Raw genomic sequence first — 26,576 nt, 5'->3', positions numbered from 1 at the left:
CCACTGTGTTCTCGGGGACCATCCAATGCTGAAGACATTTTTTTGGTACCTTTCCCCAGATCTATGGACGATTCCGTTGACCTCATGGCTTAGTTTTTGCTCTGACATGCATTGTAAACCTTATATAGACAGGTGTGCGCCTTTCCAAATAATGTCTAATCAATTGAATTTACCACAAGTGGACTCCAATCAAGTTATAGAAACATCTCAAGGATGATCAATGAAATCAGGATGGATCTGAGCTCAATTTCGAGTCTCACAGCAAAGGGTCTGAATACTTAAGTAAATACATTTGCAAAAATGTTTTTTTTTTAAAGTTTTGGTTTGGTCATTATGGGGTATTGTGATGTCATTGTGGGGTATTGTGTGTAGATTGATGAGGGGAAAAACATATTCAATTTTAGAATGAGGCTGTAACGTAACTAAATGTGGAATAAGTGAAGGGGTCTGAATACTTAATGAATACACTGTATACCACTGGAAGAGGTTTCTATCATTGGCAGTTTTGTACACAGTCAGGTGATACGTGGTATAGAAAGTCCAATCTTAGGAGAGAACATGGAGGCACTATACTGTGTGTCTGCAGGTGTCTATCTGGTCAAAACCACTGATACAGGTGCCCCTCCACCCTCTGGTGGGATGGATCATGTCTACAGAGAAACCTAGATTCAAATACTTAGATTTGTGTGTATTTGGTATATGTTGTGAAATTGTTAGATATCACTTGTTAGATATTACTGCACTGTCAGAGCTAGAACCACAAGCATTTCGCTACACACACAATAACATCTGCTACACACATGTATGTGACCAATAAAATGTGATTTGATTTTGATTTTAAATAAACATTCTATTTATCAAAGGTGCTTTTTGGCTGGGGACAAAATGACTCCAAGGGATTTGAATTTGTTAAATGTCCATATTGATACAGAAACACTAAACCGTGATTTAGATTTATTAAGAACAAGTTGATTGACAAAGTCATGAAAAATTGGAAGAATTTAATAAACCACATTTTTGGCTATGATTAAAAGATATGCCTCTGGGGTCAAAATAATCCATGCCAGAAGGAAGTATGGTTCAATACAAATATGTAGTGGGTATAAAGTTTGTTTTAAATTCTCCCTCATTAAACACGAATCAATCAACACATGCTTCTCTTTGAACGACTTAATATAATATTAAACTTAATAAATGAAAAATACACTTTTGGTTCCTCAATTGCGTTGCCCACTCCAGTCAACAGATTGCGATGTGCGTCTTTTAGGTTCGGGCGACGCTGCCAGTGTGACGTATATTCTAGTGGACGGGACGCTCCTTCAACAACAACAGCTTGTCAGACACCTCTGTAGCTTTCTTGCAAACATAGCCACAACATTCACGCTCTTTACACTGTTTTCGCTGTATATTAGTCGCTGTGTATTAAACACACTTCTGTCGTATGTACTTGTTGGTCCACTTAATTATATATTTACGTTGTTTGTCAGCTAGCTGGTTTGCTAAGTTAGCTTAGAACTAGGCTAGTCGCTAATGCTAGCTAGCTAACATCTCCGACCATGAGTTCACAAAGTTACTCTCCTCCTGTTAAAGAAGAGGTGGTCTGCTGGGCGGAGAAAGAAGCTCTCGTCAAAGAAGAGGAGGATGTTACAATCCAAAAACAAGTAGAGGCTGTTACCGTGAAAGAAGAAGAGAAAGACGCGTTCAGAGTGAAAGAGGAGGAGGATGTTACAGTAAATGGAGAGGAGGCAGTGAAACAGGAGGATGCAGTGTTTGGAGTGAAAGAGGGGGAGATTACTGTCACATTGAAAGAAGAAGAGGAGGAGGTTGGAGATCTGTTTAACACCAGTAAGTACCGTCTCTGCAGTCGTTGAACCAATATGCAGTGAAGGGGTTCTACACAATGTTTTTCTGTAGGAATGGCTGAAGCTACACTGTAACGTGTGGACCATCAACAAAACGTTAACAATTGATCAAATGCATCCAATGACAATTCCTGAAATACTGTAGTCCTCAATATCTCCTATTAGATTAGCCCAATATGTAGTCTTAAAGGGGCAATCAGCAGTTGTTACATCCATTTTGAGACGTATACATTAATGATGATATGTACCAATCTGTTTCTTGAAGAATTCACTTTTATGCCTCATGAGCTTAGTTCAACTGTTGTACCCCATCAGAACCCAAAATATAAGCTTTTTTTTAAACTCCAATGTTTGTCAGTAAATATAAACAAACACTGTATATCCTCAAAACATGGTTAAAACTATCATGTTTATCATGGATGGTTGCATTTCTCCTGCACCATCCCTCAGCTTTTTACCGAAACGGGCAGGGAGTACGCTTTGTTAATGTTTCTACTGCTGAATGCTGCTCCCGTTACTCCTCAAGGTCCAAGGACTGTATGTTTTTCAGAGGTAGACTGGCTCTGGCAGGTAAGAGTCAAATAATCCACCTAAATGTGAATCGATTCTCAATTGCGATACATTTCTAGGAACATACATCGCTGTACTTTCATATCACATCAACATAAGTTCACACAATACTTTCATATCACATCAAAATAGTTAACCAGTCACAAAAGGTAAAACGTAAACCAAATTCGTTTCTCGTCATCTCATTCCTTCGGGCTTCTTTTTCTTATTTGGACTTTATATGGCAGTTGGCAACCAACTTTAAGGTGCATTACCACCATCAACTGGACTGGAGTGTGGACCTCAGTTCATCTTTTAATCACCCACGTGAGTATATACCAAGAGAGTCGTGAAGAGGGCACAACAAAACATTTTCCCCCTCAGGAGTCTGAAAACATTTGGCATGGGTCCCCAGCTCCTCAAAAGGTAATACAGCTGCACCATCGAGAGCATCCTGACCGGTTGCATCATCGCCTGGAATGGCAAGTGCTCGGAATCTGACCCTAAGGCGCTACAGAGGGTAGTGCGAACGGCCCAGTACATCACTGTGGCCAAGCTTCCTGCCATCCAGGAAAGAAGGTGGTGTCAGAGGAAAGCCCACAAAATTGTCAGAGACTCCCGTCACCCAAGTCGTAGACTTGGACCAAAAGCCTCCTCAACAGCTTCTACCCCCAAGCCATAAGTCTGCTGAACAATTCATAAAATCATGTCACGAACCGGCTCAAAGCCTGTAACGAAAGGGAGACAATGTGGAGATAAGGAGTAACAAAATATATATTTATTAACTAAGGAAAATATACAATGGTGTGTGTAATCAGTAATCAGTAGTGTAAGTGAGTGTTTTGCATGCATTAATATGATAATGCAGGGTTTTGAAAGGTGCTAAGGCAAACAACCAAAAACCACCAAGAAACACAACAAAAACTATCAAAGTGTCTGCATGGAGAGAGTCTCCTCCATGAATGGGGAAGTGGTGTATTTATCCTGGGAGACACCGGGCCCAGGTGTTTCCCATGTAGCTGACGACCCACAATTACCACCGGACAATTTACATTGACCTCCCCACCCCCCTCCCTTTTGTGCACTGCTACTACTCACTGGTTGTTTGTTACCTATGCATAGTCACTACGCCCCCACCTTCATGTACAGATTACCTCAACTAGCCTGTGCCCCCGCACACTGACTCGGTACCGGTGCCCCCTGTCTATAGCCTCGTTATTGTTATTCTCATTGTGTTACTTTATATTATTACTTTTTATTTTAGTCTACTTGGTAAACGTTCTTGAACTGCGCTGTTGGTTAAGAGCTTGTAATTAAAGCATTTCTCGGTAAAGTCTAAGTTGGTGTCTTGACGGATTTGTAAAAAAAAAACGTTTTGTCATAAAACACTATATATATACAGTGGGACAAAAAAGTATTTAGTCAGCCACAACAAATTATGGTGGAAAATAAGTATTTGGTCAATAACAAAAGTTTATCTCAATACTTTGTTATATACCCTTTGTTGGCAATGACAGAGGTCAAATGTTTTCTGTAAGTCTTCACAAGGTTTTCACATACTGTTGCTGGTATTTTGGCCCATTCCTCCATGCAGATCTCCTCTAGAGCACTCCTTCGTTGCCCGGGCGGTGTGTTTGGGATCATTGTCATGCTGAAAGACCCAGCCACGTTTCATCTTCAATGCCCTTGCTGATGGAAGGAGGTTTTCACTCAAAATCTCACGATACATGGCCCCATTCATTATTTTCTTTACACGGATCAGTCGTCCTGGTCCCTTTGCAGAAAAACAGCCCCAAAGCATGATGTTTCCACCCCCATGCTTCACAGTAGGTATGGTGTTCGTTGGATGCAACTCAGCATTCTTTGTCCTCCAAACACGACGAGTTGAGTTTTTACCAAAAAGTTGTATTTTGGTTTCATCTGACCAAATGACATTCTCCCAATCTTCTGGATCATCCAAATGCTATCTAGCAAACTTCAGACGGGCCTGGACATGTACTGGCTTAAGCCGGGGGACACGTCTGGCACTGCAGGATTTGAGTCCCTGGCGGCGTAGTGTGTTACTGATGGTAGGCTTTGTTACTTTGGTCCCAACTCTCTGCAGGTCATTCACTAGGTCCCCCCGTGTGGTTCTGGGATTTTTGCTCACCGTTCTTGGGATCATTTTGACCCCACGGGGTGAGATCTTGCGTGGAGCCCCAGATCAAGGGAGATTATCAGTGGTCTTGTATGTCTTCCATTTCCTAATAATTGCCATCTTGGCCATAGTGGCGTTTGGAGTGTGACTGTTTAAGGTTGTGGACAGGTGTCTTTTATACTGATAATAAGTTCAAACAGGTGCCATTAATACAGGTAACAAGTGGAGGACAGAGGAGCCTCTTACAGAAGAAGTTATAGGTCTGTGAGAGCCAGAAAACGTGCTTGTTTGTAGGTGACCAAATACTTATTTTCCACCATAATTTGCAAATAAATTCATTAAAAATCCTACAATGTGATTTTCTGGAATTTTTTTTCTAATTTTGTCTGTCATAGTTGAAGTGTACCTATGATGATAATTACAGGCCTCCCTCATCTTTTAAGTGGGAGAACTTGCACAATTGGTGGCTGACTAAATACTTTTTTGCCCCACTGTATATATATTTTTTTAAATGTTACTGACACCCCTCCCCAGAGGTGTCTCATTATTGGGATTCATTGCTGATTCCTACCTGTAGCTCACTATGAGGTGTCTAGTGATACAGGTTAAGGGCCCTTTTGGAGAATGGTGGTTGGTAGTGGAGTCGAGGGAACAAGCAGGGTTGGACACGGCCATGTTATTATCCCACACACAGTCTCTGTGGTTCATATGAACCCCATTCCTGGGAATTAGATTTGATTGCAAATCGCCCCTGTCTGTTACTACAGAAGGGTTCCGTCTGTCCCATTCCCAGCTAGGTTAAGAGGCGCTTTGTCTCCAGTACCTATGACTGGTTGATAGGGGAAACCTCCATGCTTATTATAGAAAAAGTAATTAGGGGGAAATTATTTAGTAAACTGAAGTAAAATAACAAACCTGTTTGAAAAGTGGAAACTATTCCTAAACTATATTTGACTCCAAAACTAAAATAGCATTAAATTACAACCAGCATGAATTATGTTCAGTTTGAATAATTTATATCTTAACTTTGGGCAAAAATATAATTGTGTTTTAAATTTAAAAATTATGTGGTTTTAAAATTCTGAACCTGGTGGCTGGTAAATGCTGCCATGGGATGGCAATGTTTCAAATATACCTAGCTTGTGTATCACTATCACTTGCTATCACCAGAAATACTTTCAGAAATTAGGATATTGGAAACTCCTTTCCATTTGTATTAACAGCTTAAAGAAAAGAACATTGGCATGAATTACCCTCTGTGAACAAGAAGCACAACATTACAAATATTTTCAGAGATCAAGGAAAATAAGCATGTTTCTCGACTCATACCCTTTAAAAAGGGATTTTCGTGAGAATTAGCTTAGGAACTGCGTGTTACAGCATGACAATGTGAACGCGATTGGTCGACAGTCTCTTGGACGGGCGTTATATACGCTTTTACATTTTCTGGAATAGTTTTTAATTGAAATAGTTTTTGTTCTCTTGCCTGCCTATTGAATTTGGAATGCACTGTACTGTTCATCTCTGAAACTCACTGAGATAATTCCTTTGATACAGCAGTAGCAATACAGGGATATAACTTCTACAGAAAAGTCAGGAATGCTTATGGGAAAGCTGTTGTTGTATACAGTGCATTTGTAAAGTATTCAGACCCCTTGACTTTTTCAACATTTTGTTTAAAGCAATTATTTTTCCCCCTTTCATTTAGCTAATTTATTTGGCACATCTGCATTTGTGGAGTTTCTCCCATCCTGCTCTGCAGATCCTCTGTAGCTCTGTCAAGTTGGATGGGGAACATCACTGCACAGCTATTTTCACGACTCTCCAGAGATGTTAGATCGGGCTCAAGTCTGGGCTCTGGCTGGGCCACTGAAAGACATTCAGAGACTTGTCCCGAAGCCACTATGTATTCTTGGTTGTGTGCTTAAGGTCGTTGTCCTGTTGGATGGTGAACCTTTGCCCCAGTCTGAGGTCCTGAGCGCTCTGGAGCTCAAGGATCTCTCTGCACTTTGCTCCGTTAATATTTCCCTCGATCCTGACTAGTCACCCAGTCCCTGCTGCTGAAAAACATACCCACAGCATGATGCTGCCACCACCATGCTTCACCGTAGGGATGGTGCCAGGTTTTCTCCAGGTTTTTGGTCACCTCCCTGACCAAGGCCCTTCTCCCCCAAGCGCTCAGTTTGGCCGGGTGATCAGCTCTAGGAAGAGTATTCCATTTAAGAATGATGGAGGCCACTGTGTTCTTAGGGACCTTCAATGCTGCAGGATTTTTTTTGGTTCCCTTCCCCAGATCTGTGCCTCGGCACAATCCTGTCTCGGAGCTCTACAGATAATTTCTTCGACCTCATTGCTTGGTTTTTGCTCTGACATGCACTGTCAACTGTGGGACCTTACATAGACAGGTGTGTGCCTTCCAAATCATATCCAATCAATTTAATTTACCACAGGTGGACTCCGAACAAGTTGTAGATACATCTCAAGGATGATTCATGGAAACAGGATGCAACTGAAAGCAATTTTGAGTCTCATAGCAAAGGGCCTGAATTCTTATGTAAATAAAGTATTTCTGTTTTTTATCTCATTTTTACCTCACTTTTTCATTATTGTGTGTAGATTAATGAGGATTCTATTTTTTTTAAATCCATTTTAAGATAAAGTTGTAACGTAACAAAATGTGCAAAAAGGGAAGGGGTCTGAACTTTCTGAATGAACTATGTTTTATTTAATTTAAAATGTAACCTTTATTTAACTCCCAATCATGGCCAGTTGTAACAGCCTGGACTTGAACCGGGGTGTCTGTAGTGACGCCTCAAGCATTGAGATGCAGTGTCTCAGACAGCTGCGCCACTCATGTTCTATTGCTGTCCACACCTAAAATAAATCTTGGTCAACCAAAAGTCGTCTGTTCTTTCTACTAATCGATTGTTTGAAATGTTATGTGTATTTTTCCATATATAGACACACCTTTATGTGTTTTAATAAAATCAACTATATGTACTGAACTGGTCTGATGCTTTAAGCACGCTGTTTGATCAAATAATTAAGACACACAAATGACTGGAGGGAGCCAGAGATCGAGAACCTAACCAGAAGAGAGAGAGATTCTGCCGTTAACCTCCTGAAGTTTCCGGTAATGGGCAACACCAGCAGTCAGCAACATTTTCCATTTGGAGTGCCAAATTATCTTACCATTTCTACCAATTTGTGTGCTAGTTAGGATTTTCATATTCACGTTTTTGTGGAATAGTTTCATTTAATTTATAATAGTATCTCAAAATCATTGTCTAAAAGTAACTTTTATTGCCATTGCCAACTATGTAAAAATAGCTTAAATAAAGCCAACAAATAAAAACATTGCAGCCTGCAGGTAGAAAATATCCTATAAATCACATTTACTGCACATGGCCTGTCTAAAACGAACTTGAAACATTGTATCAACTATCAACTGGGTCAGTCGGCCCAAAACTCGAGATAGCAAGCTTGCAACATTGTATAAAATATTCTGGGCCCTCAGTTTCCCGTGCCAGTGAGTTTGGGACAGACACAGCGGTTGGCTATTTGTGCAAAGAATAAGAAGCAATCAGGTATTTTATGACATTTCCACTGGATCAGAGTGTTACATTTTCCCTTTTATGCTGAGTGGTTATCGAAAGGGCAAGAGCTGGAAATATTTTACAAAAATACTTTGAGGAACTATTGTCATATGCAATTGATTATGATTAGTCTTTGTTTTGCTTGCTATTCGAGGTAAAAAAAAAAGTTTATTTGAGAAGCTCCACAACTCATTAGTGGTGCAACGTTAAGACAATAATAAATACTATCAGACATCCCCAAATGGGCACATTTATAGGCCTACATTTGCACGCAGTTCAGGTAGACTAGTCTTACTTCTATATGCGTAATTAGGTGTGCGTCCTTACTCAACATTGACAGGAGTGTTTCAAACAAAAGATATAAGATACATTTACAAAATTGACGCATCTTGCGTTGTCAGGTCTGGGTGGTCTGCCATGGGCCATTTCATTTTGTATCCGTTTGGGTCGGCATGGGAAATGATTGTATTTCCCTATAATATGTTGTACCGAAATTGACCGTCTGAAAGGGAGTGTAACTTTGACAATAATTACTGTTCCCTGAAGGAGGGAAACAAGGTACAACACCTGTTTTGCCCCGCCCCTTCCTGGGTCAGTGAAGAGCGATATTAAATTGAAGGAATAAATCTGAGCCTCACGCTCATCACCTGTGGAAGGCGAGGCTTCTAGCGAGGTGCAGATTTAATAGTTTGTTGTACATAGTTTCCCTCCTTCAGGGAACAGTAGTTATAGTCATAACATGTAGATTTAATAGTATATTGTACCTAGTTTCCCTCCTTCGCGGAACAGTAGTTATAGTCATAACATTACGCTTGTCATATGATGAACTTCAACTGAAGTAAGGGTTCTTGCTGTCGGACTGTTTTTTTTGTATTCTGAAATGCACTCGAACCATGTATCATTTAGTGGCTCCTTATGTTACGCTGGGAAAACAGTTGTCGTGGGCACAGAAATACTAAATAATTTCAGAGTTTGCTAAATCGAATGGTTTTTAACAGAGTCATCTTGTAATCGAAGATGGCGTAGCATTAAGACGTGTTTGTTGTAAATGGTATGTTTTTTCCGTCTTTTTTTGTATATATTGCAATATATTTCAATATTTAAAAAATATTTAAATTAAATATACCTTTCGGCAACCCGCCTCACCCAATGTGATACGGATCTGCTATTTTTTTAGACCTTATATCTAGAACTTCAATCAGAAGCTAACCAGCTAATTAGCTACTAGCTATTTAGTCATTGTTAGCCACTGTTAGCGGCCTTTTTTTTTTAGTTCAGACACCAACCGCTTTTACCCTGGATAATACCTGCCAGTCTGCACAGCGCGATATCAAACCTGAGCCTATCGGACTGTTTTTCTCCACTTCATCACCGTATTCCTGCCGTAAACTCTGGACCATCACACCGGATAATCACACCTAGCTAGCTGCCACCGAGTGGCCTAGCCCCGAAGCTAGCCTTGAGCCAGGCCCATCTCCCGGCCTGCTTAGAGGACTATATGATCACTCGGCTACACAGCTGATGCCTCCCAGACTCTTCACTAAGACGACGAGAAGCCACTACATCACCAGATTCCTGCCGTAAGCTCTGGACCTTTGCACCGGAGTGCCAATAGTGGCTAACGCCCTTGTCCCGACGCTAGCACCAGTTAGCCTCGAGCCAGGCGCATCTCCCGGCTAGCGTAGTAATGACTACCTGACGGCTTCCCTGGTTCATATATTGCTGTTCACTGGACCCTATGATCACTTGGCTACATAGCTGATGCCTGCTGGACTGTTAATTAATCACGGTACTCCATTTTGTTTATTTTGTTTATCTGTCGGCCCCAGCCTCGAACTCAGGCCCTGTGTGTAGTTAACTGACCCTCTCTGCCCGTTCATCTTCATTTTACCTGTTGTTGTCTTAGCTGATTAACTGTTGTCTTACCCATTGTTGTCTTAGTTAGCTCTCCCAATCAACACCTGTGATTGCTTTATGCCTCGCTTTATGTCTCTCTAATGTCAATATGCCTTGTATACTGTTGTTTAGGATAGTTATCATTGTTTCATTTTACTGCGGAGCACTTAGGCCCACTCAACATGCCTCAGAGAACTCTTTTGTCCCACCTCCCACACATGAGGTGACCTCACCTAGCATAACTAGTGCCTCCAGGGATGCAACCTCTCTTATCGTCACTCAATGCCTAGGTTTACCTCCACTGTACCCGCACCCTACCATACCCGTCTGTACATTATGCCTTTAATCTATCCTATCACGCCCAGAAATCTGCTCCTTTTATTCTCTGTTCCCAACGCACTAGACGACCAGTTCTGATAGCCTTTAGCCGTACCCTCATCCTACTCCTCTGTTCCCCTGGTGATGTAGAGGTTAACCCAGGCCCTGCGTGTCCCCGGGCGCTCTCATTTGTTGACTTCTGTAACTGTAAAAGCCTTGGTTTCATGCATGTTAACATCAGAAGCCTCCTACCTAAGTTTGTTTTACTCACGGCTTTTAGCACACTCTGCCAACCTTGATGTCCTTGCCGTGTCTGAATCCTGGCTTTGGAAGGTCACCAGAAATTCTGAAATTTCCATTCCCAACTACAACATTTTTCGTCAAGATAGAACTGCCAAAGGGGGAGGAGTTGCAATCTACTGCAGAGATGGCCTGCAAAGTTCTATCATACTTTCCAGGTCTAAGCCCAAACAGTTCGAGCTTCTAATTAAAAAAATTAATCTCTCAAGAAATAAGTCTTGCACTGTTGCCGCCTGTTATACAGACCCCCCTCAGCTCCCAGCTGTGCCCTGGACACCATATGTGAATTGATTGCCCCCCATCTATCTTCAGAGTTCGTTCTGTTAGATGACCTAAACTGGGATGCCTGGTTGTTCTTTAAAAGTAATTTCCTCACCACCTTAAATAAGCATGCCCCTTTCAAAAAATGTAAAACTAAGAACATATATAGCCCTTGGTTCACTCCAGACCTGACTGCCCCCAACCAGCACAAAAACATCCTGTGGTGTACTGTACTAGCATAGATTAGTGCCCGCGATATGCAACTTTTCAGAGAAGTCAGGAACCAATACACACTAAGTTAGGAATGCAAAAGCTAGCTTTTTCAAACATAAATTTGCATCCTGTAGTCCTAACTCCAAAAAGTTTTGGGACACTGTAAAGTCCATGGAGAATAAGAGCACCTCCTCCCAGCTGCCCATTGCACTGAGGCTAGGTAACACGGTCACCACCGATAAATCCATGATTATCGAAAACTTCAACAAGCATTTCTCTACGGCTGGCCATGCTTTCCTCCTGGCTACCCCAACCCCGGCCACAGCTCCCCAACCCCCGCATCTACTTGCCCATGCCTCACAAGCTTCTCCTTCACCCAAATCCAGATAGCTGATGTTCTGAAAGAGTTGCAAAACCTGGACCCGTACAAATCAGCTGGGCTAGACAATCTGGACCCTCTATTTCTCAAAATATCCGCCGCCAATGTGGCAACCCCTATTACTAGTCTGTTCAACCACTCTTTCGTATCGTCCGAGATTCCTAAAGATTGGAACACTTCCGCGGTCATCCCCCTCTTCAAAGGGGGTGACACTCTAGATCCAAACTGTTGCAGACCTATATCCATCCTGCCCTGCCTTTTTAAAGTCTTCAAAAGCCAAGTTAACAAACAGATCACCATTTTGAATCCCACCGTACCTTCTCCGCTGTGCAATCCGGTTTCCTAGCTGGTCACGGGTGCTCCTCAGCCACGCTCAAGGTCCTAAACGATATCATAACTGCCATCGATAAGAGACAATACTGTGTCGCTGTCTTCATCAACTTGGCCAGGGCTTTTGACTCTGTCAATCACTGTATTCTTATCGGCAGACTCAACAGCCTTGGTTTCTCAAATGACTGACTCGCCTGGTTCACCAACAACTTCTCAGACAGAGTTCAGTGTGTCAAATCGGAGGGCCTGTTGTACAGACCTCTGGCAGTCTCTATGGGGGTACCACAGGGTTCAATTCTCGGGCTGACTATTTTCTCTGTATATACCAACAATGTTGCACTTGCACGCCCAATTTTTCAGTTTTTGATTTGTTAAAAAGTTTGAAATATCCAATAAATGTCATTCCACTTCATGATTGTGTCCCACTTGTTGTTGATTCTTCACAAAAAAATACAGTTTTATATCTTTGTTTGAAGCCTGAAATGTGGCAAAAGGTCGCAAAGTTCAAGGGGGCCGTATACTTTCGCAAGGCACTGTATGCATATTATTAGTAGGATTTGATAGAAAACACTCTGACGTTTCTAAAACTGTTTGAATGATGTCTGTGAGTAGAACAGAACTCATATGGCAGGCGAAAACCTGAGACAAATCCAACCAGGAAGTGGGAAATCTGAGGTTTGTAGTTTAATTTAAGTGATTGCCTATTCAATATGTTGTGTCTATGGGGCCAGATTGCACTTCCCAAGGCTTCCAGCAGATGTCAACAGTATTTAGAAAGTTGTTTGAGGCTTCTATTGTGGAATGGGGTCAATAAGAGCTGTTTCAACAAGTGGACTAGGCTGTGGCCAATCACTTGTTTACTGTGCGGTCACGTCGTTCCTTCTTTTTCCTCTGTAATGAATACGCTATTGTCCGGTTGGAATATTATTGAAGATTTATTATAAAAAGATCCTACGGATTGATTGTAAACATAGTTTGACATGTTTCTACAAACTGAAATGGAACTCTTTTCACTTTTCGTCTGGATTTTGCACTCGCACATTGTGCCTTTGGAATAGTGAACGAAACACGTGAGCAAAACGGAGGTATTTGGACATAAATATTTACTGTGGAAGTGGGAGTCCTGGAAGTGCATTCTGACGAAGATCAGCAAAGGTAAGTGAAGATTTATAATGCTATTTATGACTTTGTTGACTCCACAATTTGGCGGGTAACTGTATGGCTTGCTTTTGTGGCTGGACTCTGTTCTCAGATGATTGAATATTGTGCTTTTTCCGTAAAGCTTTTTTTTGTAATCTGACACAGCAGTTGCATTAAGAACAAGTTTATCTTTAATTCTATGTAAAACATGTACCTTTCATCAAAGTTTATGATGAGTATTTCTGTTATTTGATGTGGCTCTGCAATTTCTCCGGATGTTTTCTGAACATGGCGCCCATGTAAACTGAGGTTTTTGGATATAAATATGAACTTGATCGAACAAAAGATAAATGTATTGTGTAACATTGAGTCCTGGGAGTGTCATCTGATGAAGATCGTCAAAGGTTAGTGATTAATGTATCTATATTTCTGCTTTTTGTGACACCTCTCTTGGGTTGGAAAATGGTTGAATGTATTCTGTGACTAGTTGCTGACCTAACATAATGATATGTTCTGCTTTCGCCGAAAAGCCTTTTTGAAATCGGACACTGTGGTTGGATTAACAAGAAGTGTATCTTTAAAATGGTGTAAAATACTTGAATGGTTGAGGAATTTTAATTATGAGATTTCTGTTGTTCTGAATTTGGCGCCGCCCTGCACTTTCACTGGCTGTTGGCGGGGTGGGACGCTAGTGTCCCGAACGATCTCCCAGAGGTTAACAAACCTCCAAACGAGCTTCAATGCCATACAACACTCCTTCCATGGCCTCCAACTGCTCTTAAACGCTAGTAAAACCAAATGTATGCTTTTCAACCGATCGCTGCCCGTACCCGCCTGTCCAGCATCACTACTCTGGACGGTTCTGACTTAGAATATGTGGACAACTGTAAATACCTCAGTGTCTTGCTAGACTGTAAACTCTCCTTCCAGACTAATATCAAGCATTTCCAATCCAAAATTAAATCTAGAATCGGCTTCCTATTTTGCAACAAAGCCTCCTTCACTAACGCTGCTGAACATACCCTCGTAAAACTGACTATCCTACTGATCCTTGACTTCAGTGATGTCATTTTCAAAATAGCCTCCAACACTACACAGCAAACTGGATGCAGTCTATCACAGTGCCATCCGTTTTGTCACCAAAGCCCCATACACCACTGCTCTCGTCGGCTGGCCCTCGCTACATATTCGTCTCCAAACCCACAGGCTCCAGGTCATCTATAATCTTTGCATGGCAGCCTTAACTCAGCTCACTGGTCACCATAGCAACACCCACCCATAGCACGTGCTCCAGGAAGTATATCTCACTGGTCATCCCCAAAGCCAACACCTACTTTGGCTGTCTTTCCTTCCAGTTCCCTGCAGCCAATGACTGGAACGAATTGCAAAAATCACTGAAGCTAGATACTCTCCCTCACTAACTTCAAGCATCAGCTATCTGAGCAGCTTACCGATCGCTGCAGCTGTACACAGCCCATCTGTAAATAGCCCATCCAACTGCCTACCTCATCCCCATGTCTTTATTTACTTTTTATACTCTTTTGCACACCAGTATTTCTACTTGCACATCATCATCTGCACATCCATCACTCGTGTTAATTTGTAATTACTTCGCTACTATGGCCTATTTATTGCCTTATCTCATTTGCACACACTGTATATAGACTGTCTATTGTGTTATTGACAGTATGTTTGTTTATCCCACGTGTATGTAACTTTTTTTTGTCACACTGCTTTGCTTTATCTTGGCCAGGTCGCAGTTGTAAATGAGAACTTGTTCTCGACTGGCCTACCTGGTTAAATAAACTGGTGTCTGTGGTGATTTTAGGAGGCTGTGCCTATTTCTACTTTTACCCCATACTCTTTAACCCGATACCAAGTTACTGTGCTGTAGTCAGGATGGCCGAGCGGTCTAAGGCACTGCGTTCAGGTCGCAGTCTCCCATGGAGGCGTGTGTTCAAATCCCACTTCTGACAGTTGTTTAGCGCCTCTCAGGAGTCATCCTGCTTAGCAGTAAAAATAAGATGATGAAATAACAACTTCACACAGTGAAATAAGAATTTATAATAAACACTCTCAAATGCAAACCTTCTGGAGCTGAGCAAAGATCAAAGTAAATAAGAAAAAAAACGTACTTCACAAATGAATGAGGGGAACATTTAATGTTATTGCATTATAATGAGTTACTGCATTATCTTTCAGTTCTTAAATTATCACTTTCTGTAGGCTATGCCTGGCGGCCCATTCACTCCAAACAAGCCTGTTTTCTTCTGTCAATGTTGTCGTGGCTGACTGGTTAAGGCGATGGACTAGAAATCCATTGGGATCTTCCTACGCAGGTTCAAATCCTGCTGACAACAACAACAACAAAAAATTTGACCCCTCTGGAGGTGGAAGTTTAGTCGTGTTTCTTATACCAATCACATCCTCTCAGATCTCCACAAGTACATAGGGATTAGTTGTCCATTTGGGTTAGGACTGCAGGCCATCTATCCCACCTCACACCTTTACACACCTGGTTATCCATCCTTCTTGCTCTATAGGCCACAGTAGCATAGGTTACAGGTTTGTAGTCAAGCCACAGATTTCAGGTGAGATCCCATGATAAATTCACAATACAACAACACGATTCTCATGAATAACCATTAAGCCATTTGCTAAGATTTCCCCCATTTTGACATGTGGACCTGTTGTCACTCTTACCCTGACGGATAGCTCCAGGGTCACTCTTACCCTCATGGACAAACTGAATTGTCAGTGGATTGTATTGGTGGGAAGAACAAAAATATAGTCTGCATGGTAATTCAAGTCGCCAATCAAATGTCAAGCCACAGGTCACAGGTGAGCTGCCTTGTTAAACCCTAAAAATAAATAAAAGTTAAATAAAAAATAAAATCTTAACTTTATTGACAACACCCAAATGGATACTGTCATTAACGCGGTTCTTCAACAATTACACATAATTCTTAATACTGTAGCAAACAGGACATTCAAACGAGCCTTATAATCCAAAGTAGTGTGAAATGTACTCATAAGTAACCTGGAAATGGAGGTTACTCCCCTGAGTTTTCCCCCATTCACATTCAGAATACATTGTGAAAAACTAAAATCTTTGCTCACCATTTTTGATCCAGGCAGATATACTACATCCATAACTATCGGTTTCGTCATTAGCAGGGAGGTGTTTCTGCAATCAAGTTGTGTGCGCATCGCCCTTGTGCCACAATTTTATTAAACACAGAAAGGGGCCTATATTGGAGACCAAAAGTCGTCTGGCACACTGCTTAGAGTTTCAACAACATGAATAACTTATTTCTAGTCTACAATCATCAATGTTACTACTAATGTGAAAACAAGGCAAAATATGACTGTTCTTGCTCATTTTAAGACAATTGTCAAATAATTTTAACATTCATTACAGACGTCAATTGTTGTACAACATCATGGCTACTCTGTTGGCCTCACCTTTTACAGCGGTTTTCCGCTGTTGTGGGCCTTTAATCATCTGACTTTGTTGTTCACACAGGAGAGAGACGGGACTATCGTGGGGAGCCTCAACAACCTCATGATGCTGACAAGGCAGAGAAGAGTCTCTCCCGATCAAAACACCTCAAGAAACACATGCTAAGACCCACAGGGAAGGGAACTCACTGCTGCTCTGACTGTGGGAAGAGATTCACCTCATCAGGCATTAAAATTCATCAGAGAATCCACACAGGAGAGAAACCTTATAGCTGTAGTCAATGTGGGAAGAGATTTGCGACATCTGGCTCTCTGACTCTACACCAGAGAACACACACAGGAGAGAAACCTTATAGCTGTGATCAATGTAGGAAAAGTTTTGTTCAATCGAGCCAGCTAACTCAACACCAGAGAACACACACAGGAGAGAAACCTTATAGCTGTGATCAATGTGGGAAGAGTTTTACTGCATCTGGCTCTCTGACTCTACACCAGAGAACACACACAGGAGAGAAACCTTATAGTTGTGATCAATGTGGGAAGAGTTTTGTTCGATCTGACCAGCTGACTTTACACCAGAGAACACACACAGGAGAAAAACCTTACAGCTGTGATCAATGTGGGAAGAGTTTTGGTCAATCTGGAGAGCTGACAGTGCACCAGAGAACACACACAGGAGAGAAATCTTATAGCTGTGATCAATGTGGGAAGAGTTTTGTTACATCTAGCCGTCTGACATTACACCAGAGAACACACACAGGAGAGAAACCTTATAGCTGTGATCAATGTGGGAAGAGTTTTGGTCAATCTGGAGAGCTGACAGTGCACCAGAGAACACACACAGGAGAGAAACCTTATAGCTGTGATCAATGTGGGAAGAGTTTTGTTACATCTAACCGTCTGACATTACACCAGAGAACCCACACAGGAGAGAAACCTTATAGCTGTGATCAATGTGGGAAGAGTTTTACTACATCTAGCTCCCTGGCATTACACCAGAGAACACACACAGGAGAGAAACCTTATAGCTGTGGTCAATGTGGGAAGAGTTTTAGTCAATCTGGAGATCTGACAGTGCACCAGAGAATACACACAGGAGAGAAGCCTTATAGCTGTGATCAATGTGGGAAGAGATTTGCTGCATCTGGCTCTCTGACTCTACACCAGAGAACACACACAGGAGAGAAATCTTATAGCTGTGATCAATGTGGGAAGAGTTTTGTAACATCTAGCCGTCTGACATTACACCAGAGAACCCACACAGGAGAAAAATCTTATAGCTGTGATCAATGTGGGAAGAGTTTTGCTCAATCTGGAGAGCTGACTGTCCACCAGAGAACCCACACAGGAGAGAAACCTTATAGCTGTGATCAATGTGGGAGGAGTTTTACAACATCTAGCTCTCTGACAGTACACCAGAGAAAACACACAGGAGAGAAACCATATTGCTGTGGTCAATGTGGGAAGAGTTTTAGTCAATCTGGAGATCTGACAGTGCACCAGAGAATACACACAGGAGAGAAACCTTATAGTTGTGATCAATGTGGGAAGAGTTTTACAACATCTGGCTCTCGGACTCTACACCAGAGAATACACACAGGAGAGAAACCTTATAGCTGTGATCAATGTGGGAAGAGATGTGCTACATCTGGCGCTCTGACTCTTCAACAGAGAACACACACAGGGGAGAAACCTTATAGCTGTGGTCAATGTGGGAAGAGTTTTTCTGCATCTAGCAATCTGACTCTACACCAGAGAATACACACAGGAGAGAAATCTTATAGCTGTGATAGATGTGGGAAGAGATTTGCTACATGTGGCCAGCTGACTCAACACCAGAGAACACACACAGGAGAAAAATCGCATAGCTGTGACCAGAGATAATCTGATAAAAGATCTCTCATCAAATATTAGAAAACACATACATGAAGGAGGAGTTTCATAATTTCAATGAATTAATGTCACAATGTAGAATGTTTTAACATTGTAGTAGGAGTATTTTAATAGTGTCACAATGTAGAAGCCTAAACGTTTGGCCCCTTATGATAACATGATATGGATATTAGCCTCAGAGGAAAAATCCAGGCTCTGAAATGGAATAGTACTATTTACACTTACCACGTTGGCCCTTGAATGTAAATGTAGCTAGCTGTTTTCTACAAATTGTCCTCTAACCAGGGATGTACACATTACTCCCAGATTCCGTGTGGTTTTTGAGCTGTCAGTTTTAACAGGACGTGCAACCTCATCTCTCTCCTCTCGCACAAATGATTTTAGCATGATATCGATGAGTGATGACAAATAAGTGCCCTTGTTTAGCGCCCCCTACATTTAAATGCATCACTCCCAAATGTAGCTGACTCTTCTGCAGGTTGTCCTCTAACCAGTGAGGTAAAATATATCTCCCATTTCCATGTGTTTTTTTTGTTGTGTCCGTTTCAACAGAGCGTACAACCTCATTTCCCCCCTAATCGATATCAGTGATTTATTGCTACTTTTCAAAACAACAGCGTTTTTAGTGCTTGTGCAGTTTATAAGGAGCTTGTTTTAAAAAATACAAGTAATACGATTATTGTGGCAGATGTTTGTGTATATAGCACATGTTAGTTTTTCATTTTATCCCAAATTGTTTCTGTGTATTGGTTATTGATATGGACACATTAAAACTGTGTTTTGACATTGGGCTATCCCACCTAGCAAAATGTCATTGAAAAGACGTTGAAAATATGACTATGCAATCAAATATTTAATATTTACATTTCATGTAACATTTGGTAGTGATATTTATTCATGCAACCAACTGACACTTTTTGGTACAATTATATTGACATTGTTGCCCTGTTTTTAGAATATCAGGGTTTATTCTCACATGTGCCAAATGTACTAGAGCATGACATTGGGGACTGGGCCCCGATCCAACAACATGCCTATCGAGTGAACCCTGAAAAGAGAGAGAAGCTCTGCAGTGAGGTGGAAAGTTACTACGGATATCGCAGGAGTTTCCTCTTGAAATCAGACATGTTCATGGTAAGGGCAACTTGGTTTCTGATTGTCTCAAGGGTGTTTAGTCAGAGTTACCATGGAACACAATTTATTTGGAGTTTTATCTCTTATTTTCTGTATTGAAACTGCACTGTTGGTTAGGGGCTTGTAAGGAAGCATTTCACTTTTGTATTCGGCGCTTGTGACTAATACAATTTTATTTGAGTTTTGTTTGGGCTCTTACCAAGGGGATGAGAGTTCTAGAAGCTAGTGAGTTTTAGAATAGCGAGAGTTCTAGAAGCGAGTGAGTTTTAGGATTCTATAGAAAGAAAAAGGAGAAAAAAATAATATGATTGTTTTTTATTTTTATTTAGGAATAGGTGTTTTTTTTTATTTTAATTTTTGACATCCAATAGACACCATGTTTATATTGGTGAAGGTGAAGCATTGTAGTTGATTATAATGGGAAATGGAAGTTGTTTTCTGTTGGTGTTGAGCAAACTTGTCCAACAAAAATCTAGGATATATTTGTCTCTTAAGGGGGAAGGTGTTCCAGGCTTTGGTTATTCCATTTATGTTTTGAGGTTGGACTTCAGCTCATCTGATTGGTGTCACCTCGTTAGTCGGGTTACACCTGTGCTGGCTTGTCCACCTTGTTAGTGGGAAGGTGTTTCACCTGAGCTGGTCCAGGTTCTATTTAAGAGTGTCTAGCCCAGTGCTCCAGTTGTCTTGATAGATGTGGAGAGTCAACACCTTTTTGGTTTGCTTCCTGTCTTTAAGTTTGGTGTGGGTTTTTCTTTTGTTTGCCGCTTCTTGGGCAGATTTAGTGGGTCTCATGGTGGGTGTCTTTTAGGTCCCAGTTGTTGTTACTAGTCAATTTTCAGTGGACACCCCCAAAGTGTCTTTCAGAGCCCCTCCTATAAAACAAGTTATTTTTGGGGTTGGATATAGCATAATATTTTAATCAATGGCATTTCCTTGTTAATCTTCTGTTTTTTTATCCTCAATGTTTGTGTACTAAATATTTTTCATTTTATTTTCCTGTGAAGTCATTGTGTTGCATCCATGTCTGAAATGTGATATAAATATAAATAAAGCTGGATTTGATTTGAACATAATGCAAAACAAATTAACCCAATAACTGACCAAACAACAGACTCTTGGTCCATCCTAGTATGAAAAAGAGTATCAATCCCACTTTTCAAGCCTGCTGAAGGTGTGGCAAACACCACCCCCGGCTCTATCCGGGGCTTGAGGTGGTCTCCCACAGCTCTGCTTATGTCATGTTCTGTGGCCTTGCCGTTCAATTTCTTGACTACCCCTGTAACACAGAAAGAAACACATTTAGTCATATTATATAAAACACTCAAAGTAATGGATATGGAGCATCTATGGCCTCAGTTAGACATGGCACCTAAATGTGACTTCTGTCATCTGATCACTCCAAGCTGCATTAGATCTGGATGCACAAAAGTCACAATGTGCTGCATTAGGTTTAGATCAGCCAGGATGGGCATTTTTTTCCGAATTTGAGTCTGGCCACCGAATAAGCAATGTAAAGAGATGTGGGGAAAAGTACATTTTACACAAATGATCTTCATAATATCAATGAACAAATGTGTGTGCCTGAGAGGAAATTAACTTTCATACAGCAAAAACGGGGGAGAAATTACACCCATATTAGTGGACAATTTGCACTAATGTAAATAAAAATAGATGATGGAACATATTCCCTTTTGCTTACGTGATGAACCCCTGTACCTGTACACAGCCAATCTGTAAATAGCACCCGACTACCTCATCCCCATGTTATTACTTACCCTCTTGCTCTTTTGCACCCCAGTATCTCTACTTGCACATCATCATCTGCACATCTATTATTCCAGTATTAATGTTAAATTGTAATTATTTCACCTCTATGGCCTATTTATTGCCTTACCTCCCTGCTCTTCTACATTTGCACACACTACATAGATTTTTCCATTTTTCTTTTGTGTTATTGACTGTACGTTTGTTTACGTGTGTTGTTGTTTGTGTTGCACTGAGAACTAAATGAGAACTTGTTCTCAATTGGCCTACCTGGTTAAATTAAAAAATGGGACCTAAATATATACCATCTAAACCATGTTTTACCTCTCACCTCTCTGGCTGTTGAAGTGTTCTTCCTAACCAGTCCCTCAACAGCTCTCTGACTGAGCTCCACCCTCACTGGGTCTTCAGAGGAGAGGGAGGCTGAGGAGGGATGGAAGGATGAATGGATCAGTCAGTCAAGAAACTGTAGAGCTGCTGTCTGACAAAATCACTATTTTAGTAGTTCATTAAAGTAAATAAGGTTAAGGTTAGGGTTTAGGGTGGGGATGTCCCAAGGATTTCAGATAGCATTGACCATCGTGCATTCTTCTGTCTCTTTTACATAGCAGGTGTAAAAGAAACACAGACAAGACAAGTAGGCACGCAATGGATTATAGTCACTGTAGTTAATTACGTTTTATGCGCTAAACTATGTTGAATATTGGCCTGTTGGCAACTACAACTCTACAACATCACACAGTTCAGTCTGGATCGGATTTATCTCTAGGCTCGCTTTAGACACACCCATCCTGCAGACAGGCCAAAGGCGCTTGCTTGCCCCAATTCGGGGAACCATTGATCTACTTCAGAGGAACTGTGTCTAGAGTGATTTCCTGTTGTTTTGACACCTCACTAGAAGACTAGAATAACTGGCTTTTGCTACAGAACGAGACGACCAATTCACAGTTAGTCTCGTTCTCCACACACGTACATATACCAAGATCACATGTTTTCTATTTGCACAAGATAGTTTGACTATATAAGGCTTCTGAACTCCTTGTGTCATCGAGCTCGTGGGCTTCCACCCCAGAGTGTAGGGCTGACCAGCTACATTATTGCAATTCTTTACAAATAAAGGTTGATTGTTTGAAGAAATGACAAAGCCTCTCCTGATTGGTTAGAATTTCCACCACAATGTGCAGTAGGCTTTTTCAATACCAACAATGATAGACTAGATCCATAGTACAGAATGAATGACTGACTGCCCAGTTCAACGTCAGCTCACCGTCTCACCTCATACTGTATTGGAGCAGCAGCAGCAGCTGACTTCCCAGTTCAACGTCAATTCACCTTCTCACCTCATACTGTATTGGAGTAGCAGCAGCTGACTGCCCAGTTCAACATCAGTTCACCGTCTCACCTCATAATGTATTGGAGCAGCAGCAGCTGACTGCCCAGTTCAACATCAGTTCACCGTCTCACCTCATACCATATTCTTATCGGCAGACTCAGTAGCCAAGGTTTTTCGGATGACTGCCTTGCCTGGTTCACCAATTTCTTTGCAGACAGAGTTCAGTGTGTCAAATCGGAGGGCATGCTGTCCGGTCCTCTGGCAGTCTCTATGGGGGTGCCACAGGGTTCAATTCTCAGGCCGACTCTTTTCTCTGTATATATCAATGATGTTGCTCTTGCTGCGGGCGATTCCCTGATCCACCTCTACGCAGACGACACCATACTATATACTTCCGGCCCGTCCTTGGACACTGTGCTATCTAACCTCCAAACGAGCTTCAATGCCATACAACACTCCTTCCGTGGCCTCCAACTGCTCTTAAACGCTAGTAAAACCAAATGCATGCTTTTCAACCGATCGCTGCCTGCACCCGCATGCCCGACTAGCATCATCACCACCCTGGATGGTTCCGACCTTGAATATGTGGACATCTATAAGTACCTAGGTGTCTGGCTAGACTGTAAACTCTCCTTCCAGACTCATATCAAACATCTCCAATCGAAAATCAAATCAAGAGTCGGCTTTCTATTCCGCAACAAAGCCTCCTTCACTCACGCCGCCAAACTTACCCTAGTAAAACTGACTATCCTACCGATCCTCGACTTCGGCGATGTCATCTACAAAATTGCTTCCAACACTCTACTCAGCAAACTGGATGCAGTTTATCACAGTGCCATCCGTTTTGTCACTAAAGCACGTTATACCACCCACCACTGCGACTTGTATGCTCTAGTCGGCTGGCCCTCGCTACATATTCGTCGCCAGACCCACTGGCTCCAGGTCATCTACAAGTCCATGCTAGGTAAAGCTCCGCCTTATCTCAGTTCACTGGTCACGATGGCAACACCCATCCTTAGCACGCGCTCCAGCAGGTGTATCTCACTGATCATCCCTAAAGCCAACACCTCATTTGGCCGCCTTTCGTTCCAGTACTCTGCTGCCTGTGACTGGAACGAATTGCAAAAATCGCTGAAGTTGGAGACTTACCTCCCTCACCAACTTCAAACATCTGCTATCTGAGCAGCTAACCGATCGCTCAGCTGTACATAGTCTATTGGTAAATAGCCACCCATTTTCACCTACCTCATCCCCATACTGTTTTTATTTATTTACTTTTCTGCTCTTTTGCACACCAATATCTCTACCTGTACATGACCATCTGATCATTTATCACTCCAGTGTTAATCTGCAAAATTGTAATTATTCGCCTACCTCCTCATGCCTTTTGCACACGATGTATATAGACTCCCCTTTTTTTCTACTGTGTTATTGACTTGTTAATTGTTTACTCCATGTGTAACTCTGTGTTGTCTGTTCACACTGCTATGCTTTATCTTGGCCAGGTCGCAGTTGCAAATGAGAACTTGTTCTCAACTAGCCTACCTGGTTAAATAAAGGTGAAATAAAAATTTTTTTAAATACTGTATTGGAGGGCCTCCCGGGTCGCGCAGTGGTTAAGGGCTGTGCCACCAGAGACTCTGGGTTCTCGCCCAGGTGCGGCTGGCTTCCGGGTTGGATGTGCGCTGTGTTAAGAAGCAGTGCAGCTTGGTTGGGTTGGGTTGTGTTTCGGAGGACGCATGACCTTCGTCTCTCCCGAGCCCGTACGGGAGTTGTAGCGATGAGACAAGATAGTAGCTACTAACAATTGGATACCATGAAATTGGGGAGCGAAAGGGGGTCAAATGTAATATATATATAAATATATATACACTATACTGAAGCAGTAGCTGACTGCCCGGTTCAACATCAGTTCACCATCTCACCTCATATATTGGAGCAGAAGCAGCTGACTGCCCTGTTCACCGTCTCACCTCATACTGTATTGGAGCAGTAGCAACTGACTGCCCAGCTCAACATCAGTTCACCATCTCACCTTGTTCTGTATTGGAGCAGCAGCAGCTGACTGCCCTGTTCACTGTCTCACCTTATTCTGTATTGGAGCAGCAGCTGACTGCCCAGTTCAACATCAGTTCAACGTCTCACCTCATACTGTATTGGAGCAGCAGCAGCTGACTTGATGCTCATCAGCATGTTTTGAATCTGAGAGTAAATAGAGCTGACTACAACTCTAAAAATGAATGGTTCAACTGGAGTTGTTCTCAGATCCCCTAAGAACCGTAGGCTTCTTGGTCAATGAAAAACAGCCCCAAAAGGTTTTTCAAAGAACTTGTTTGAAGGTGGGTTCATCGAGGAACCTCCGTTGTTGCTGGACTTCTTCCGGGAACTTCGCAATTACAACTGAAAACGATGGTGAGAAGTTTGGATGCGACAAGTTAAAAAAGGTTAAGTTTGGGTTGAAGTTTGGCTCTGAATAGGTCTCGAAATAATTTATAATAATAATAATATAACATACTAATAATGAATAACAAAGACAATTCTGGTTTTCTGTGAATAGCTTCCATAACGTTACTATAGTTAATTACCGTAAATATTAGAAAGCTCTCCAGTCTTCACTGCCGTGGTTCTGAACTCACCATGGCATACCCTGAATTTCTGCCGCACTAGCTAACAGTAGCTAGTCCTTAGATTGGCGACCCTCGCCGCCGACCTTGGCCTACTAACCTTAACAAAGGGCCCCACTGGACTGAGGGGCAGCTCCGGACTGAGGGGTAGCTCGGGACTGAGAGGAAGCTCGGGACTGAGAGGAAGCTCGGGACTGAGAGGAAGCTCAGGCAGGGTGACGGCTCTGGCAGATCCTGGCTGAATGGCGGTTCTGGCAGATCCTGGCTGACTGGCGGCTCTGGCTGCTCCATGCTGACTGGCGGCTCTGGCTGCTCCATGCTGACTGGCTGCTCCGGCTGCTCCATGCTGACTGGCTGCTCCATACAGACGGGAGACTCTGGCGGCTAATGACAGGCGGGAGACTCCGGCAGCGCTGGACAGGCGGGAGACTCCGGCAGCGCTGGACAGGCGGGAGACTCCGGCAGCGCTGGACAGGCGGGAGACTCCGGCAGCGCTGGACAGGCGGGAGACTCCGGCAGCGCTGGACAGGCGGGAGACTCCGGCAGCGCTGGACAGGCGGGAGACTCCGGCAGCTCTGGACAGGCGGGAGACTCCGGCAGCGCTGGACAGGCGAGGTGCACTGTAGGCCTGGTGCGTGGTGCTGGCACTGGTGGTACTGGGCCGAGGACACGCACAGGAAGCCTGGTGCGGGGAGCTGCCACCGGAGGGCCGGTGTGTGGAGGTGGCACTGGATGGACCGGACCGTGAAGGGGTACTGGAGATCTTGAGAGCAGGGCTGGCACCAACCGCCCTGGCTGGATCTTCACCCTAGCCCGGCAGATGTGAGGAGCTGAGATGTAGCGTACCGGGCTAAGCACGCGTACTGGGGACACCGTGCGTTCCACCGCATAACACGGTGCCTGACCAGTACCACGCCCGCCATGGTTAGCACTGCTAGGAGCACTAGCGCTGAGCTGGCACAGGACGTGCAAGGCTAGGGAGGTGCACAGGAGGCCAGTTGCATGAGGCTGGCACAATCTTCACCAGCCGACTAGCACGTACCTCAGGACGAGTATGGAGAGCTGACCCAGGTGCAATCAAATCCCCGACACGCACCGTCAGGCGACTTCCGTGCCTCATGCACCAACACAGCAACTCCCTCATAACTCTCTCCTCCAATTTCCCCATTAACTCCTTCACAGTCTCTGCTTCGCTCACCTCCAACACCGGCTCTGGTTCTGGTTTCCTCCTTGGCTCCTTACGATAAACAGGGGGAGTTGGCTCAGGTCTGACTCCTGACTCTGCCACACTCTCCCTGTGTCCCCCCCAATACATTTTTGGGGCTGACTCTCGGGCTTCCATCCGTGCCGCCATGCTTTCTCCTCATACCAGCGCCTCTCCGCTT

General features: G+C 42.8%; 1 protein-coding gene and 2 non-coding genes across 3 annotated transcripts; all 3 read left to right on the top strand.

Annotated features, from left to right (window-relative positions):
* The first annotated feature begins 1,314 nt into the window (after positions 1–1,314).
* Positions 1,315–20,065, top strand: LOC112254077 (zinc finger protein 271-like). Its single transcript, XM_024426311.2, has 2 exons — positions 1,315–1,845; positions 16,508–20,065. Exons 1-2 carry the CDS (start codon positions 1,557–1,559, stop codon positions 18,325–18,327), a joined length of 2,109 nt encoding a protein of 702 aa, XP_024282079.2. The 5' UTR covers positions 1,315–1,556; the 3' UTR covers positions 18,328–20,065.
* trnal-cag lies at positions 14,875–14,957 on the top strand. Its single transcript has one exon. It is a non-coding gene; the product is annotated as a tRNA-Leu (tRNA).
* Positions 15,260–15,341, top strand: trnas-aga. The gene has a single exon. It is a non-coding gene; the product is annotated as a tRNA-Ser (tRNA).
* Positions 20,066–26,576: the final 6,511 nt, after the last annotated feature.

Source organism: Oncorhynchus tshawytscha, linkage group LG07 (genome assembly GCF_018296145.1).
Source record: "Oncorhynchus tshawytscha isolate Ot180627B linkage group LG07, Otsh_v2.0, whole genome shotgun sequence".
NCBI lineage: Eukaryota > Metazoa > Chordata > Actinopteri > Salmoniformes > Salmonidae > Oncorhynchus > Oncorhynchus tshawytscha.
The sequence above is the reverse complement of the archived record's forward strand: the minus strand, read 5'-3'. Positions and strand labels throughout refer to the sequence as shown.